This window comes from Meleagris gallopavo, chromosome 15 (assembly GCF_905368555.1).
Source record: "Meleagris gallopavo chromosome 15, MGAL_WU_HG_1.1, whole genome shotgun sequence".
NCBI classification, from domain to species: domain Eukaryota; kingdom Metazoa; phylum Chordata; class Aves; order Galliformes; family Phasianidae; genus Meleagris; species Meleagris gallopavo.
Window position 1 is genome coordinate 10414032 of NC_139418.1, and position 14455 is coordinate 10428486.

The 14455-nt window shown below is 41.4% G+C and overlaps 1 protein-coding gene across 9 annotated transcripts in view; it reads left to right on the top strand.

The window, feature by feature from the left end:
* EBF1 (EBF transcription factor 1) overlaps positions 1-14455 on the top strand; it is a 260212-nt gene that overhangs the window by 157594 nt on the left and 88163 nt on the right. For 5 of the 9 annotated variants that reach the window (XM_085236314.1, XM_085236313.1, XM_085236317.1 and 2 more), the window contains exons 7-8: positions 4438-4519; positions 12409-12550. In XM_085236314.1, coding sequence (XP_085092440.1) covers positions 4438-4519; positions 12409-12550 — 224 coding nt within the window. The remainder of the gene's footprint in view (positions 1-4437; positions 4520-12408; positions 12551-14455) is intronic. The other 4 variants (XM_085236315.1, XM_085236316.1, XM_085236319.1 and 1 more) reach the window with 1 other exon arrangement.

The following is a 14455-nucleotide window of genomic DNA, read 5'->3' on the forward strand; positions in this document are numbered from 1 at the left end:
GTGGAAGAAGGGGAATCAGAGGACGGGTGTCAGGAAGGAGCCAGCAGCAGTGGGCAGCAAAAAACCATAAAATCATAGTATACCCTGAATTGGAGGGGACCCATAAGGATCATCGAGTCCAACTCCTGCAAAGTGTCAGGAGTGAGGAGGGGAAGCAAGGCGGGAAGGCAGCAGAGTAACCAGAGAGCTCAGACAGGGTTGGGGAAAGGGCCCCTCACTGGCAGAGTGGGGCAGTGGTGAGAGCAGAGTCCTGCTCAGACCAAAACCTTCCTGGGAAAGGAGCAGTTCTGTGAGGAAAAAAAGTCTCTTAAAGGGAATTTTCATTCAAGTTGTGAGGAGAGAGCTCTTCCAGAAAAGCTAATAAACCATTTGCTAGAGCTTCCAGCTGACACACAGAAGACAGAAATTCAGAATAATTTTTGTCTGATTTAGACTGGAATTTTGTATTTAGCTGGAGGTTCTACATTGGTCCTTGCAATTTCTTAGAGATTTGTGGTAGGACAATGCCATGGCATAGGCTGCATGCACACAGACTTTGATGCTTGATTCGTTTTTGCAGCTGCACTGAGCTGCATTTTATCATAGCTTAGAATCTAGAATTAACTTGTTTTTCCCTAAACTGGAGTCCCATATCCACATGGGATAAGGGATGAAGCCCAAAGCCATCTGATTTAATAGCAATGCAAATCAGTCGACCCAGGTCCTTCATGAAAATTTGCATGTTTATGGACCTGAGTTCACTCCTGTGAATGTGGTTTGTGTTTCTGTGCTCCATATGCCCCAGTGGCCCTTATGCCAGAGATGTCAGTAGTTGGGAATGAAGCTGGAAAATGCATTCTGTTTGATTCATGCGAAAAGAGTGGTAGCAATAACTATAATTGATGACTGAGTCTTGTGTGGCAGAAGATCTGGTGTTTAGCAGACATGTAAGTTTGGAGAGAGTTAAAGTTGAAGATTGCACTGACATTCCTCTGTTTTTCACTTTTTTTTCTTTTTCAGAATGTATTTCAGGCCCCTGTGGTTAGTACTAATGCTATATATCCTTTGTGGTTAGTATTAATACTACACAGCCCTGCTAAATGGGGAGAATGTTAGAGCTGAAAAAAAAACCCTCAGTGAAGAAGTTAGATGCAAACAAACAGATATGGAAGTTTGTGCTTACAAAGGGCTCAGCTCTGCTGGCACTTCTCCTGGACCAATCCTGTCAATCTAAATCTGAAATATTTGCAGAGTGAAGTGCTGCTAATGAGCGAGGCTGGCAGAACTGGACTGGAGGTGAAGAAGGCAGTGGGGCAATTAGTTTCAAGCAGGAACCGAGAGATAGAGCTGAACCTCATGAGTCAAACCGTGATGCTCTGCCCTCGTTCTGATCCATTTGTTGGTCATAGTGGGGACACTGGGAGCTGGAGAGCACTGGGCCAGCCTGGGAGCTGCTCACCTCTTGTTTGGGCCAGCATGGGATGTATCCACGGAGCTGGGGGCTCCAGCTTTTGTGCGTTCCCAACAATGCAAAGCCTATATGTTGTTTTATCTTTCAGTGGAATAAAAATACAGTGCTTGGTAGGATGTGTTCTTCACAGTGAGAGTAACAGAAACTGGAACAGGCTGCCCATAGACCTTGTGGGGTTTCCTTCTCTGGAGACATTCAAAACCCTCCTGGATGTGTTCCTGTGCGAGCTAATCTAGGTGTTCTTGCTCTGGCAGGAGGATTGGGCTAGATGATCTTTTGAGGTCCTTTCCAATCCCTGACATTCTGTGATTCTGTGAACTGGCAAATTTGTACTTAAAATACAGTGGATGAACTTGGCTGTGTAAGTAAGGTATCTTGAAAATTCATCTGAAAAAAAAAAAAATATATATATATATTTAAGTTAATTTTTTATTGAGTTGATTTAATTCAAATGAAGTTTTGTTTGCTTACCTGAGGTCTTTTGGTAGACTTAAATAGATAAGTCTAATTTCTTCTACAGTTTATTTTGATGAAGCTTCCATAAGATTTGGTGAAGATGGAGCAATTAGAGTTAGACTTCCAAACTTTGTGTCAGAGTTTGGAAACTCCAGTTCCTGTATTTCATAGTGAATCTCCCAGCTGCAATGCGCAGTGTTTGTCCAGAGATTCACCAAGAGCTTTCCATCTCTTCTGAGGGGCTCTTGCATCAAGCCTCCAGCTGTGCATCTTATGTATGTGGTGCAGTGGCTGGGAAGCCTTTGCACGGCTTATGCTATCGTTCAGTGCTGATATGTTTAATTCTGCCACTTCCAAGCTCTGTTTGGGGCCACGGTATGGCTGTAGGACTGCAGCAGACCAAGGATGCAGCTGCTGAGCCCAGCACTCGGCAGAACTCTGAATGGTCCCACAACAAACCTTAGTAAGCACAGGCTTCATCCCATAGAATGAGTAGTCCTGAGGCTTTGCCACATAAGGGCTTGTCTCAGGTTGTAAGTGCAGGCTGACAGGGATGTCTTTACTTCCCAACAGATGGCCAGGCTTTTTGTTTCAGCAAGCAGCCTTGCCTGGAGAGGTGGTCTCTGGATCCTGCCAGCATTTTGCATGACAGGGCCAGCTTAGGGCAAGGGGGATCTGATGTCCATGCCCTTCATAGCTCGTGAACTAAATGATGAGCTGTTGACAGGAAAACCATAATCTGAAGTGTAAGATCCTGAACTCTCCCCGCTTTTCGTTTTTCTTTGGCAGAATTAATGCCCTGTTTGCTTGTCTCTCAAAATCCATTCTGGCACGAGTACAAACCTTCGTCTAGTGGCAAGCAGTTGTCTGGATCTGAGATGCCAAGATTTGTGCTGACAGCTCCTTCTACACAACCTGAGTCAGGCCGTCACAGCTGGCCATTAGAGGCTTAAAAAGACACAAGCGCGTACAACAAATAGCACTGAATTTCAGTTATTGAAAATCAGAACCTGCTTGATGAGAAAGTGTAACGGCTTATAACCTCTCTTAATTTTGGCATAAACAAACACTGTGTTTCCAAACTTCTCTTCCAGAGTGATGCCTGTTTATTTTTATATTGATTGCTGATCGCTTGCTCTTATTTCTGAGCACAGGGAGAGAAGGGACTTTGTGGGCCAGGACATCAGTCCTTGATAATCCTGGGCATTGCAGTTTATAATCCTGACATTACCTTACTTTTCTTTAGTGAAGACAGTCCCTTGGAGTTTGACTTGGTCCTTGCCTGGCAGGATTTTCTTGGCATGGAAAGCCCTGAAGCTTGCTGGTTTGAGGGGCAGAATCCCAACTAGAGCAGGGCAAAGAATGCTGCTCATCAAAAAGGGATTTTCTGTAGCTGTTTACCCTCCACTTTTGCCTTTCTTGTTGCCAGTGTGTGCAAATTCTGCTGACTTTGCATTCAGTTTGGGTGTTAAAAGATGGATGCTTGCAGAAGTTAACTTTCCAATTTCAAGCAAAGCAGGACCAAACAATCCCTCGCCTTGCTTTTTTTTTTATGTGGAGACAGGTCAGATTAACTTCTGCTTAGTCAACTGATGGTTATTGCAAATGTAATGCTGCTCTGTCTGGTTGCACTAGGTTTTAAACTTGCTGTAGGATTAAATTTTGCACAGCTGAGCTTTAGTAGGCCTTAGTCTGTAGTTTATTTTGGACAAAAGGCTGATAAACTTTGGCTCTCAAGGAGAAAGCCTGGAATCTGAGACCTACCATTATTCATTGACTTGTCTTTATGAGTTTACAGTCCACTGACGCATAACACTGAAGGAAATATTTTCAGTGAAATGTTTGCTTTTTTCTTTGGCTTTGTAAAATGCAATGTATTTTCTTAGAGATATATGTCAGGGTCACAAAGCTACTTCAGTGAACTGTGTATGGTCAGGAAATAGGCAGCATTGAAAATATTTCACTTTTCCATGATGTCAGTCTTTTAACTAAGACTTTCCTGTCCTCTCTCGGGCTTTTGGTCTTTTGCTAACCACTGTTTAAGCATCAATATTATGTACAAACTGAGTGTAATTGTGGAAGGGAGATTTTGATTGTATGGAATGGTTTCTGTATTTTTGTATTAAATCAAAATGTGCACGCTAAATTGAACTTGTAAAACAAAATCCCTTTTTTACATGAAAAAATTCTCTTGGCTGGCATTTTTCATTTCTCTTCTTGCTGGAGCACAACATATATCTCTTACTTTCTTGCTGCATGAGTTTGGCTATTTAGTGTGAAGGGGGATCATGTCTAAGTCTTTAATGGCTCTATTACAGCAGAACTATTAAGTTCATGTATACCCTAGGACATTCTTACACATTTTGCTGGACTGTGGCCTCTGATCCCTCAGTGGATGGTCAGTGATATGAATTGTCTGAGTTGAAATTGCTAATGTAAACAAGGCTTTGTTAGACCAAATGTATAGATGTAACAATGTAGTACTGTGCACTGTTTATAAGATGATAATACCCATTTCTCTTTCTCCGCAGGTTCTTCTTGAAATTTTTTCTCAAATGTAACCAAAATTGTCTAAAAAATGCAGGAAACCCTCGAGACATGCGACGATTTCAGGTCAGTTGGGCACGCTTCCTTCTTTAAAAAACAGCAGCTAACCCAAACTAGTCTCGTAGTTCATTGGGAGATGCTAAGGTCAAGAACATTCTTGATAAAATTATCGCAGTGGGAAGTGAATCCATAAAAGGAAAAATCAAAATGACCTCACTATAGTTTTCGGTCACAAGACAACCTGGCTCTGGGGTTCTCTGTTCTGCCTGGGAAACTGGTTGCCTTCATGTAAACATGCCAGACAAAGTGAGCATCATGTCTGTTGGAAGAGGCAGAGGAAGCTATAAGAATAATTTAGTAACAAAATCAGGCTCGTGGCTCTGGTTACGCTTCAGAGTTTATTCTTCTGCAGCATTGAAGACTCATAAATGTGCATTAATATGATGATAGTCCATCCCCTCTTGGAAGAAACTACCAGTGGGTATCTTTCTTTGGACTGATATTCCCCAGCATCTCAGCATGTGGTAGGGGGGCTCAGGAGCTATGGTATCCATTCAATTTAAAAGGCCAAGGATGTTTCTGTATGCCACCCCTACATCCATGACTTGTTTTGGAACTAAGAACATAAGTATCTCTTGGGAAGATGGACTGTGCTTGCTTTTCTCTGAGCTGAAAGGAGAGACGGTGCGGTGACAAGGTTGTTGCAAACCCATTACTGGAGACATGATCCTTTGGCTGTGCCAGTGGTGATTTACCTGAGTAGGCGTTGAATTAAAATATGGGGTAGGGAGCCCAAGGACCATCTCTTTTGATGGAATGAGTAAATGGAATACGGGGAGAAAATATGATACGGTCTTTCAGTGGGGATTTGCCTCGGGGAGCTGAGGAAGTAACAGGAGGTTTGTCCCATAGACTGTATGGACCTCTGGAGGAAGAAAACACCAGAAGATGACTGCTGCTTTCTGCAGTAGCTCACGATGTTTGTTTGCTTCTTTGTGGCATCGTAGCGCTTAACTGACAATGCTAAATGCTTTGTGAGTGTCAACATTGTTTATGTGTAGAACATACGTCTTTTTGTGAACTATTTAGTTGCAACAGCAGTGGAAGGTAGAAGGCTGGTATTTGCCCCTACAAGCATAGATGTGCAGTAGATGTGGCAACAGCGATTAATTTAATCAGAATGAAACCTAGCATTATTGTGGCAGAGCTGTTAGCTTCTCATCCCATGTTCTTCCCTCCGTCACATTTCTCCAGTGATTCGAGAGGGCATTATCAGCGAAGGAGAAAGTGGAAAAAGGACTCACCAACATGGGGTTTCAGGCCAAGCAGTCACCCCTGGGACCTGTCAAAACTTGCTTCACAACATGTACACTCTGCTGGGTTTGTGCTCACGCAGGCTAGAGGCTGATTTTCATATGGTAATGCCTTTGTGTGTTCTCTCAGAACAGCAATCAGGAGCCTGTGTCGGCGAATAGGTAGGACATAGGAAAGGTTGTTGATCTCTTGACTTGTAAAGACATTCTGTCATACAAACCCAGCTTCACAGCAGTTGAGCTTTCCGTGTGTAAACAGAGACTGCTTAATTACACAGGTCATGTCAATTAGTGTGACCTTAGCATTTTCAAGAAATTAATCACTTTCAGCAGAGCGAACCGCTTATACAGTAATACAGGGTGGTATTGAAGCTTGTTTTACTACAGCTGCTCTTGTGTTGTTGATTTTTTTTTTTGTTTGCTTTTCTTTTTTAATCTTGAACTTATTCTTTTTGCAGTAGACTTCTTAAAATAGTCAGAATACCGAATCCAGTCTTCACTTTTTATTTCTTGGCATGAAAAGGACCAAGCATGCAAGTTATCAAGTATCTTGATAACATGATGCACCTAGGTATTTAAGATGGTGTTGTATAGGAACCAAATGAAATCCAGGTGCCTGTGAAGTGAGTAGAGGGTTTGTCATCAGCTCCTTTGTGTCACTGAAGTATTTCCAGTGCCTTCAAAAGTCTGTCTTAAAGAGATTTCCAAATCCTTTTTGAACAGCAGCATATGCCTCTCACAGAAAATTTAAGATTTTTTCTTCCTTTACTTTGTTCCACCTTCTATGCTGGACTGTCGAGCTGCCTGAGAGCTTGTCCACTTTTTGGCATGATATCAGTCATCTCCCTCCCAGAATTGCTAGGAGTCATTACAACAGAACTTGTGAAACAGCGAAGGCCAGGGGCATGAGTTTAGTACCAAATAAAGGCAGTTTGTACTGAAAAATTTCCTTCCTAATAGGTTTGTTCATGCAGCAGGGAATTGTCTGACTCTTCTGCGATCTAAGATGGGTTAAGAAAGTATAGGGAATAGGTAGTGTGCTGGTTCAGAAGACCTGTGAATTTTCATACACGTATAGAAATTAATTTGGAAGTTTTATCCCAAACATTGTGTTCCTGAACTAGTGGGATAAGCTTAGAAAAGCAGGAATGGGCCTGGAAAGAGATGCATTTCTCTGCATTTCTGAGATGCTCAAGCATGTGATGACTGGGTGCTGCATATCAGTAGTGTCAAGTGCCAGCAGGAGTGTGTGCTGCAGTGGCTGTAATACCTCTGTCTCTTTTAGCAGAAGACAAGTTCTCTACGGAGAGAGTGGTGAGGTGCTGGAACAGCTGCCCAGAGAGGTTGTGGATGCCCCGTCCCTGGAGGTGTTCAAGGCCAGGTTGGATGGGGCCCTGGGCAGCCTGGTCTAGTATTAAATGTGGAGGTTGGTGGCCCTGCATGTGGCAGGGGGGTTGGAGATTCATGATCCTTGAGGTCCCTTCCAACCCGGGCCGTTCTGTGATTCTGTGAAGACAGGAAAAGTCTAATGCTATCCATGCATGGACTCGAGGCAGTTCAGTTGAGTGTTCAACTATGGTACAGACTCCCTTCTTGTTCTCAAGAAAATTACTTCATTTCTGTTTCATCAGCCCAATTGCACAAAACATTTGGCAACACCACTTATTTTCCCTTTAGTCCAACCTTGTCTTTATTATTCTACAAACCCCATGGAGCAGATGCTCAGTCTGTTTTTGCATTCTCTGTCACAATAAGCTGTTGATTTTGGTGGGATGGGCTGTGGAGTCCCAATCAGTGATAGTAATAAGTAGGTGGTATCATGGGTAAACTCTGCCTGGATTTTGTTTTTCAGCACTGAAAACTCGTTCATATAACCTAAACAGTTTTGTATGTTATTGTAATTAATGAAACCCAAGTGCCCCGTTATCTTGTTGTTCTTGTTTTAGCACAGCTGCTTGCAAACTGACACATGTCAAGTTATAATTTAGAGAAAACTTTTCAGACTGAGTCACTGCATAAAACCCTGAACATTCATTTATTATGAAAACCTTGAAAGTCACTCAGAAATTGCCATGCTGTTCAATGCTGTTACCACAACCTTTTCCTCAGCTTAGGCTGCTGGTTTGCCTCAATGGGATGCTGCCACTCATGTTTGAATTGAAGCCACTTGTGTCTTATTGCAAATTTGCATAAGAGACAGAGATGATGCTTCATGAATCCCAGATAATGGAATTTGGACATGCAAGGCTCCATCCCTAGAGAAGGGAAAGGCAAAAAAAAAAAAAAAAAAAAAAAAGACTGGAAAATAGCAGTAAGAGCTGTGGCCCAATTCAACAAGGTAATTAAGTGCCTGGCGTGGCCTCATGCACGTGAGCAAAATGACTGAATATACTGTATTTATGTGCTTTAAGTTAGGCACATTTTTAACTGTCTTGTTAAATTGAGAGAAATTTCTAGTTATTAGGATAAAGAAGATATTGTAGGAAGAGGTCACCAAGTGGTGATGAAAATAAAGATGCATTGCTCAAGCCACTTCTGCATAGATTTCAGAAGAGCAGCAAATGCACGAGTTACAGGTTTTACACTAATGACGCGCTTTAAATCTGGAAATCATCTTAATCAGATTTTTTCTGCCTTTGCCACTGGATGTTGGGGACATCACAAAAATATCAGAGCCCTCAACATAGACTGGAGAAAATTGAAAGCACAAGGAACATGCTATGTCTTAATCAGTTAGTGAAGCTTAATGGGCTGTGGTTAAAAATGAGGAGTCATGCAATGCTTAATTTTGATATATTAGGTGAGGTACCATAACAAATAAACGGGCTGAGTGCTAAACGTGGATAAATAGCTTGATCTACAGGCTCCTGATCTCAGAATATTTTTTTAAACTAAGCTCCAAAGCATTCACAACTGGACTATTTAATGGCAGGCAGAATAATTCACAGAGCCATGATACGTTAATGCCGTTGATAGTGCCAACTTCATTGAACAAAGTTATAAACCAATGTGTTTCTTTCATACCCCTGTCTCCCCTGGTGTTGATACAGGATTTAAATTCAAAATCTATGAAGGGCTGAAGCTAAAGCTCAAAATCGTTTTCCGTGTTTGCCTGTCCCAAATTAAAACTGTGTTTTGTTGACAAAATTTGGAAAGGTTTGAGATTTGGCAGGCCTGGTTGTCCCTGTGCTTACATTAATGTGTCAGCACCTCATTAATCATTTATTAAACTGTAGTGTGCCTTTCCCTCTTGCTATGGTCTGTGTTTTAGGATGCCTCCGTGGCCATTCCACATCTACTTTGGCTCTCCCCTCCCCCTAACTTTATGATTTCTCCACAAATTAGGTTTAGCATGTGCTTTGACTTGAACATGTCCCAGTCGTTTCAAAATCAAGATGAGGAGAGTGTAGTATTTTTTTAGATTAAAAAATATGAGTAGAACTTGTAAGTATGTAAGTGCTCTGTAGCAGTCCAAGTATGTAACTGTAGCACACAAAATTCAAGCTGTATTTTTTCCCTGTTAATAATTAGGGGTATTAATATTTTGTTAGTGCACTGTATGCTCAGTATTCTTGTATTAACAAGACTTTGTGTTTTAAGCATTAAACAGTATTTGCTGTTTCTTGCAGGTGCAGTATTTTTTTTTCTTCAGACACATAAGAATAACCACTGTTGTTTTTTTTTTTTCTTCTGCATTTCCTGAGACTGGAAACAGTTTCTCGTGGGGATTCCTTTTATAGTTTCTTCTGCTAACGACACTGACGAACCACACCAATGTGATCTGTTCATAGTAAATCAAACTCTGTTCAGGGGTTAGGTAGGGAGTCACTGTTAAGTAATTCAAAATCTGTTGCATCAACAATTTCAGAAACATGAGGGGGAAAAACTGAATGGAGTTCTGGTTTGATAAAAGCAACCTCACAAATTATTTCCTTTAGTTCTTCCCTAGGAAGCGCATGGATAGAGACAGCTGCTTACATACACATCTTTCAAAGGTTTGGGACCTGCCTTGCTGTTATTGTTCTTGAACTGTTAGTATCCTTATTTCTCAGAACATTCAGAAGTTTGGCTTTCAGCACAGGATTGATCAGTTTCAGTGCAAAGTAGGCATGTTCCCATATGGTTTTTGTAATGGAGGCTGTATTTCAGGTTGTGGCCATTATTATCAGTTGCAGTATTATCTGTTTTCATATGCACCTTAGTAGGTTCCTAGAAGAAGATAAGAGACTGGTATAAATCATGGAGCTATGGCAAGCAATGCCAGCTAAGGATTTGGCTCCAAATCCCAGTTGCAAAGAACTGACAGTGGTTGCAAGTGCACAAATAAGATCGCAAACCCTCAGCCACTTACTATATAAGATCATATTTTATTGAAAATGTCATAAACTGTATTCTATCCCTCAGGAATGCAAAGAATAAATTACTTTTGAAATCCCTTTTGGAATTTTATATATAGGGCTTTTTTTTTTTTTTTTTTTGCCATTTTTTTTCCCTCCTAGTTTGATTTGAGAAGAACTTACTTACTGTGCCTACTGTGTTTGGTGCTTTCTCTTCCCCAAATTTCCATCTGTAAGAGCTCTTGAATCATTTATTTGGTATTTTAATATCTTTCACTTAAAATACACACAAAATCTATTGCCTGGAATGCCATTCTGAGGGACAGTTTTGAGATCCTTTAGATGTAAAACAGTCTCTTTTGTATTTCTCTTTTTTAAGACAAAACTTTGGAATTACTTACCGCCAGCCTAGCAACTTTGCTTATTTTATATTTTTATGCATTTTCTAGGTGGTCAGTAATAGGTGAAAATTTTTTTGTATAAAATTTTTTAATCCAATTCAAGTAATGAAATTGAATTGTTGTAAGCGATCCTTTAAGTGTCCCCATTTGACCAACTTTGAGAGGCAGCAGCTTCCTGAGAGAGTTGAAGCAATGTTTGCCAATCTTTGTAAAGCATTTCACCTCTTCAGAGGCTAAAGCCTCTCAAAACCAAGAACAATTAAAGCAAGAGCCTTTCAGAGCGACTGGGGAATTCAGCAAAATAAATCAGAAATCCTCTGCCGCGGCTCTGGAGGCTTGCCTCATTATAAGAGCAGATCTATTAGCCCCCTTGCCATTGTCTTTCATTTCTCAAGTGAGGTGATTCTAATTAAATTAATCTGCATGTCAATCTATCGGTGATCAATCAAAAGGGCTGAGGTCCCCCTTTGCGGCAGTGTGCTTGCGGCTGACAGGGGCTGATAATGGAGGAAGAAATAAACTGTCGAGCAAAGTTAATTAGTCAACATAATAGGTGGATTAAACAGGAGCTGCTGATTGCTGTTTCACATGTCGAAGCATGAGGTGGGAGCTGAAACTGCAATTAACAGACAATTATTATATTTGGTTGTAAGAGGTCGCATGAATAAACATATCTCTGTGGGTTTCAGTTTTTAATCCCTTTCCCTTCTTAATGTAAGGAGAAGTGTAGGTCATTTCTTCTTATTGTTTTAGTGGAAGTTCTTGAAGGCAGCGCATGCTCCTGGCAGACTGGCAGCCAGCTGAGGGCCAGATTGTTGGGTGGAGTAAAGCCCTGGAAATTATGCTTTTCTGGGGGGTGGAAAAAGGTGTTGGAAGGGCAGCTTAATGAAAACCAAGGCTGTGATGTGAATGGAGACCCAGGGTGGTAAGCTGGTGGCTCAGCCTGGATCTCGCCCTCTTCACTCCCTGGTTTCCTCCACTAGAGTTTGTGGCTCAGGTGCCCTGAAAATGAACAGAGGTTTCCGCTTGGATGGTGTCTTCTGAGCCTCAAGGCTGAGAGGTCCCTCTGAGCAGCTGGGTCTCCTAACTCTGATCCCAACACGTAACCATTTTTTCCCCTCCAGTGCAGCTCCTTTCCCATCCTGGGCCACTCCATGGAACAGAAGCATTGGAATCTGCTTCCAGGGTAGTGCCCCCTCCACCTCCTTCCCCTCGCCTCAAACCGAGGTGTTGACATGGAGATAAGTTGGTGAATACAAATAATACTAGCACTGGATGAATAGGGTTGTGTTCCCCAGATCAAGTCCCCACTGTCAAGCGTGCGTGCATATACAAACACACCTATGTGTACTCACTGAGATAGAGCTCAGGAGAAATTTGGGCCCGTCCAGCAACCTGTGGTAACTGTACTGAGGAGTGAGAGTGCAGGTTTGTCTGGGGAGGAACGTGGCAACTCTAATTGCAACTTCTCAAAATGCACTTTTGTTTTCTTTTATTCTGAATTGATTCTCATTTGCAGTGTCAACAGCTCTATCTACTTCAGCATGGAAACTGAAGGATAATTTAGGGTGAAACATAGCTGCCCTTGTACATGCGGGAAAAATACTTAATAAAGATCCTCTTGTTAAAATGATAGTTAACAGTGCGCAGTCTGCCATTCAGCTACAAACTCTGCAATTTGACTTAAAACTGCATCAAAAGCTTTCGATGCCAAAGACCCACTCATCAATAGTGTCTCTTGTTAGATTTGTACAGCATAAGCACCAGTTATTATGTGAAATAGCTATGCAATTTTCTACAGCTCCCAGCTGTTATTTATTTAACTGAGTTTATTACACTCTGTGCTTCTTAAAAAACATACATGTACATCAAAATGTTCCTCCGTTTTACTCTTGTGCTTGCAGGTTGTGGTGTCTACAACAGTCAATGTTGATGGCCATGTGTTGGCAGTGTCGGACAATATGTTTGTGCACAACAATTCCAAGCATGGGCGGAGAGCTCGAAGACTCGATCCTTCGGAAGGTACGCCTTCTTATCTGGAACATGGTAGGCATATCATTTTCATTGGTTGGCATTGCTACTTTAAATGTGGTTTTATTTGGTTTCTGTCTCTGACTGCTGGTTTCAAGTTGTCTTGTCACGATCAATGCCTTTGGGATTGGGATACCTTAAAGAGACTGGCCCCTGCTTTAAAAAGATGGTTCTCCAGACCAAAAGTGGAATTTTTCAAGTAGCTCAGCACAAAATGTAGTAAACTGACAAAATGGTAGGCAAACATGGGTGCAGAATCTGTTCCGTGTGTTAGTGAAGTGTGGTGACTTTTTTGGGGGGGGCGGATGGGGGAGGGGGAATTTGTGTCTATTCAGCAACCAAAATTGACCTTTTCTAAATTAGTTTGGTTTCTGACTGTGCATGCAACGGATGTTACATTATTTCTGAAGTGCTCAGCACCCAAATTTGGGATTGGATTACTCATTCCTATAGACTGCAGAACTCTTTCGGAGATCCAGTTGTTCCTCTGAATTGTTGTAAATTAAAGCAGAGGCCATTTGGAAGGCTTACTCAAACCATGGACAAGTCTTCTCTTTTGGCTCCAACTGTGCCAGCTGAGACAGTTCTTGTTCCCTGCATGCCACAGCTGCTGGTCTTTCCTCTGTGCTGGAGGCTATTCTCTACCATAGATGTACCAGCCTAGATGATAGTCTGATTGCTCTTTAGCCTCCTTCAATCTGAAGAAGTTCATCTCTCTTAAACAGTTTCAACTGTTGTTTCTTTGCCAGTCTGGCTTGTTTTGCTGAAAAAGTTGAAGAAGTGGCGCAAGGCAATTTGGCTGGCTTTTCTGAAAGCACAGTGAGCACCAGCAAGGGTGGAAAGGGGGCAATGTGGCTGGAAGCAGCCTGGGAAACTGTAATCTTTTCCATAAGATCAACTGGTCCTGGAAGATAATATCTGCTGCTTACTGTAGGTGCTTAAAATGGGAATTGTTGAGTGTGAATGCTCTTTGAAAAATCTGGGTTTCATTAACATTTTGTTTTGCTCTTTGTCCTCAAAGTTGATGACTGCTGTGGGAAAAAACAAAACAAAAAAAAAACAACAAAAAAACAACCCCCCCCATAAAAAAAAAACCCAAAACACAAAAAAGCTACTCAACAAGAACAAAAAAAACAAGCAACTCTCCACCCCTCAACAAAGCAAAACAGCCTACCCCCCAGCCAGACAAATGAAAGGCTCTAACACCAAAGGGCATTTCACTCCTCTCTCCCTGTTCCAGCTTGGAAGAATATTTCTTTGTCTTCAGAGCTGTTTGTAATCCTAATTCAATAGGTGCTTGCGCCCTCTAGGAGATGGGGGTTTCTATTGAAGTTGAGTGTAGAAGCCACTGGTCCTTTTATGCTGGTTTGTTCCACAAATATTTGCCAAGGATCTGATGAATAATTAAATAGATTTTTCCAGAGTTTGAAGAAAGCAGATAAAATTTTCTCCAGGAAAGGGAATGCCACTCAGCAAAACAGTCAGTAGACATGTTAAAAGAAATTATTAATAGCAAGAAATGGGTAAATGTGAGAGTTTCTACTACTCAGTGGATTCCTGTGGAAATAGCTTTCTATTCTATTCATGCTTTCAGGCATCAGTCCTGCAAGTACTTATGCATATATTTAAGATTATGTGCACATATGGTCCTGTTGGGATCAATGAGGCTTCTTGTGTCAGTAAAGTTGAGGGTATTGATAAGTGTTTGCAGAATCAGGTCTGTAATTCACACTTACCAACCTAAAATTCTTAGCTCAGCAGCGTTTCTCATTATATAAACATAAGTTACATCTGTATTTATTTAGCTCTAACTTTTTATGTAGGCTATGAGCCATTTTCAGCTATAATTCATGTTATAGAATTTTTTTTTCATGCTGCCAACAACCTAATTTAATAAACAAACCACTGTCATAATTTGTG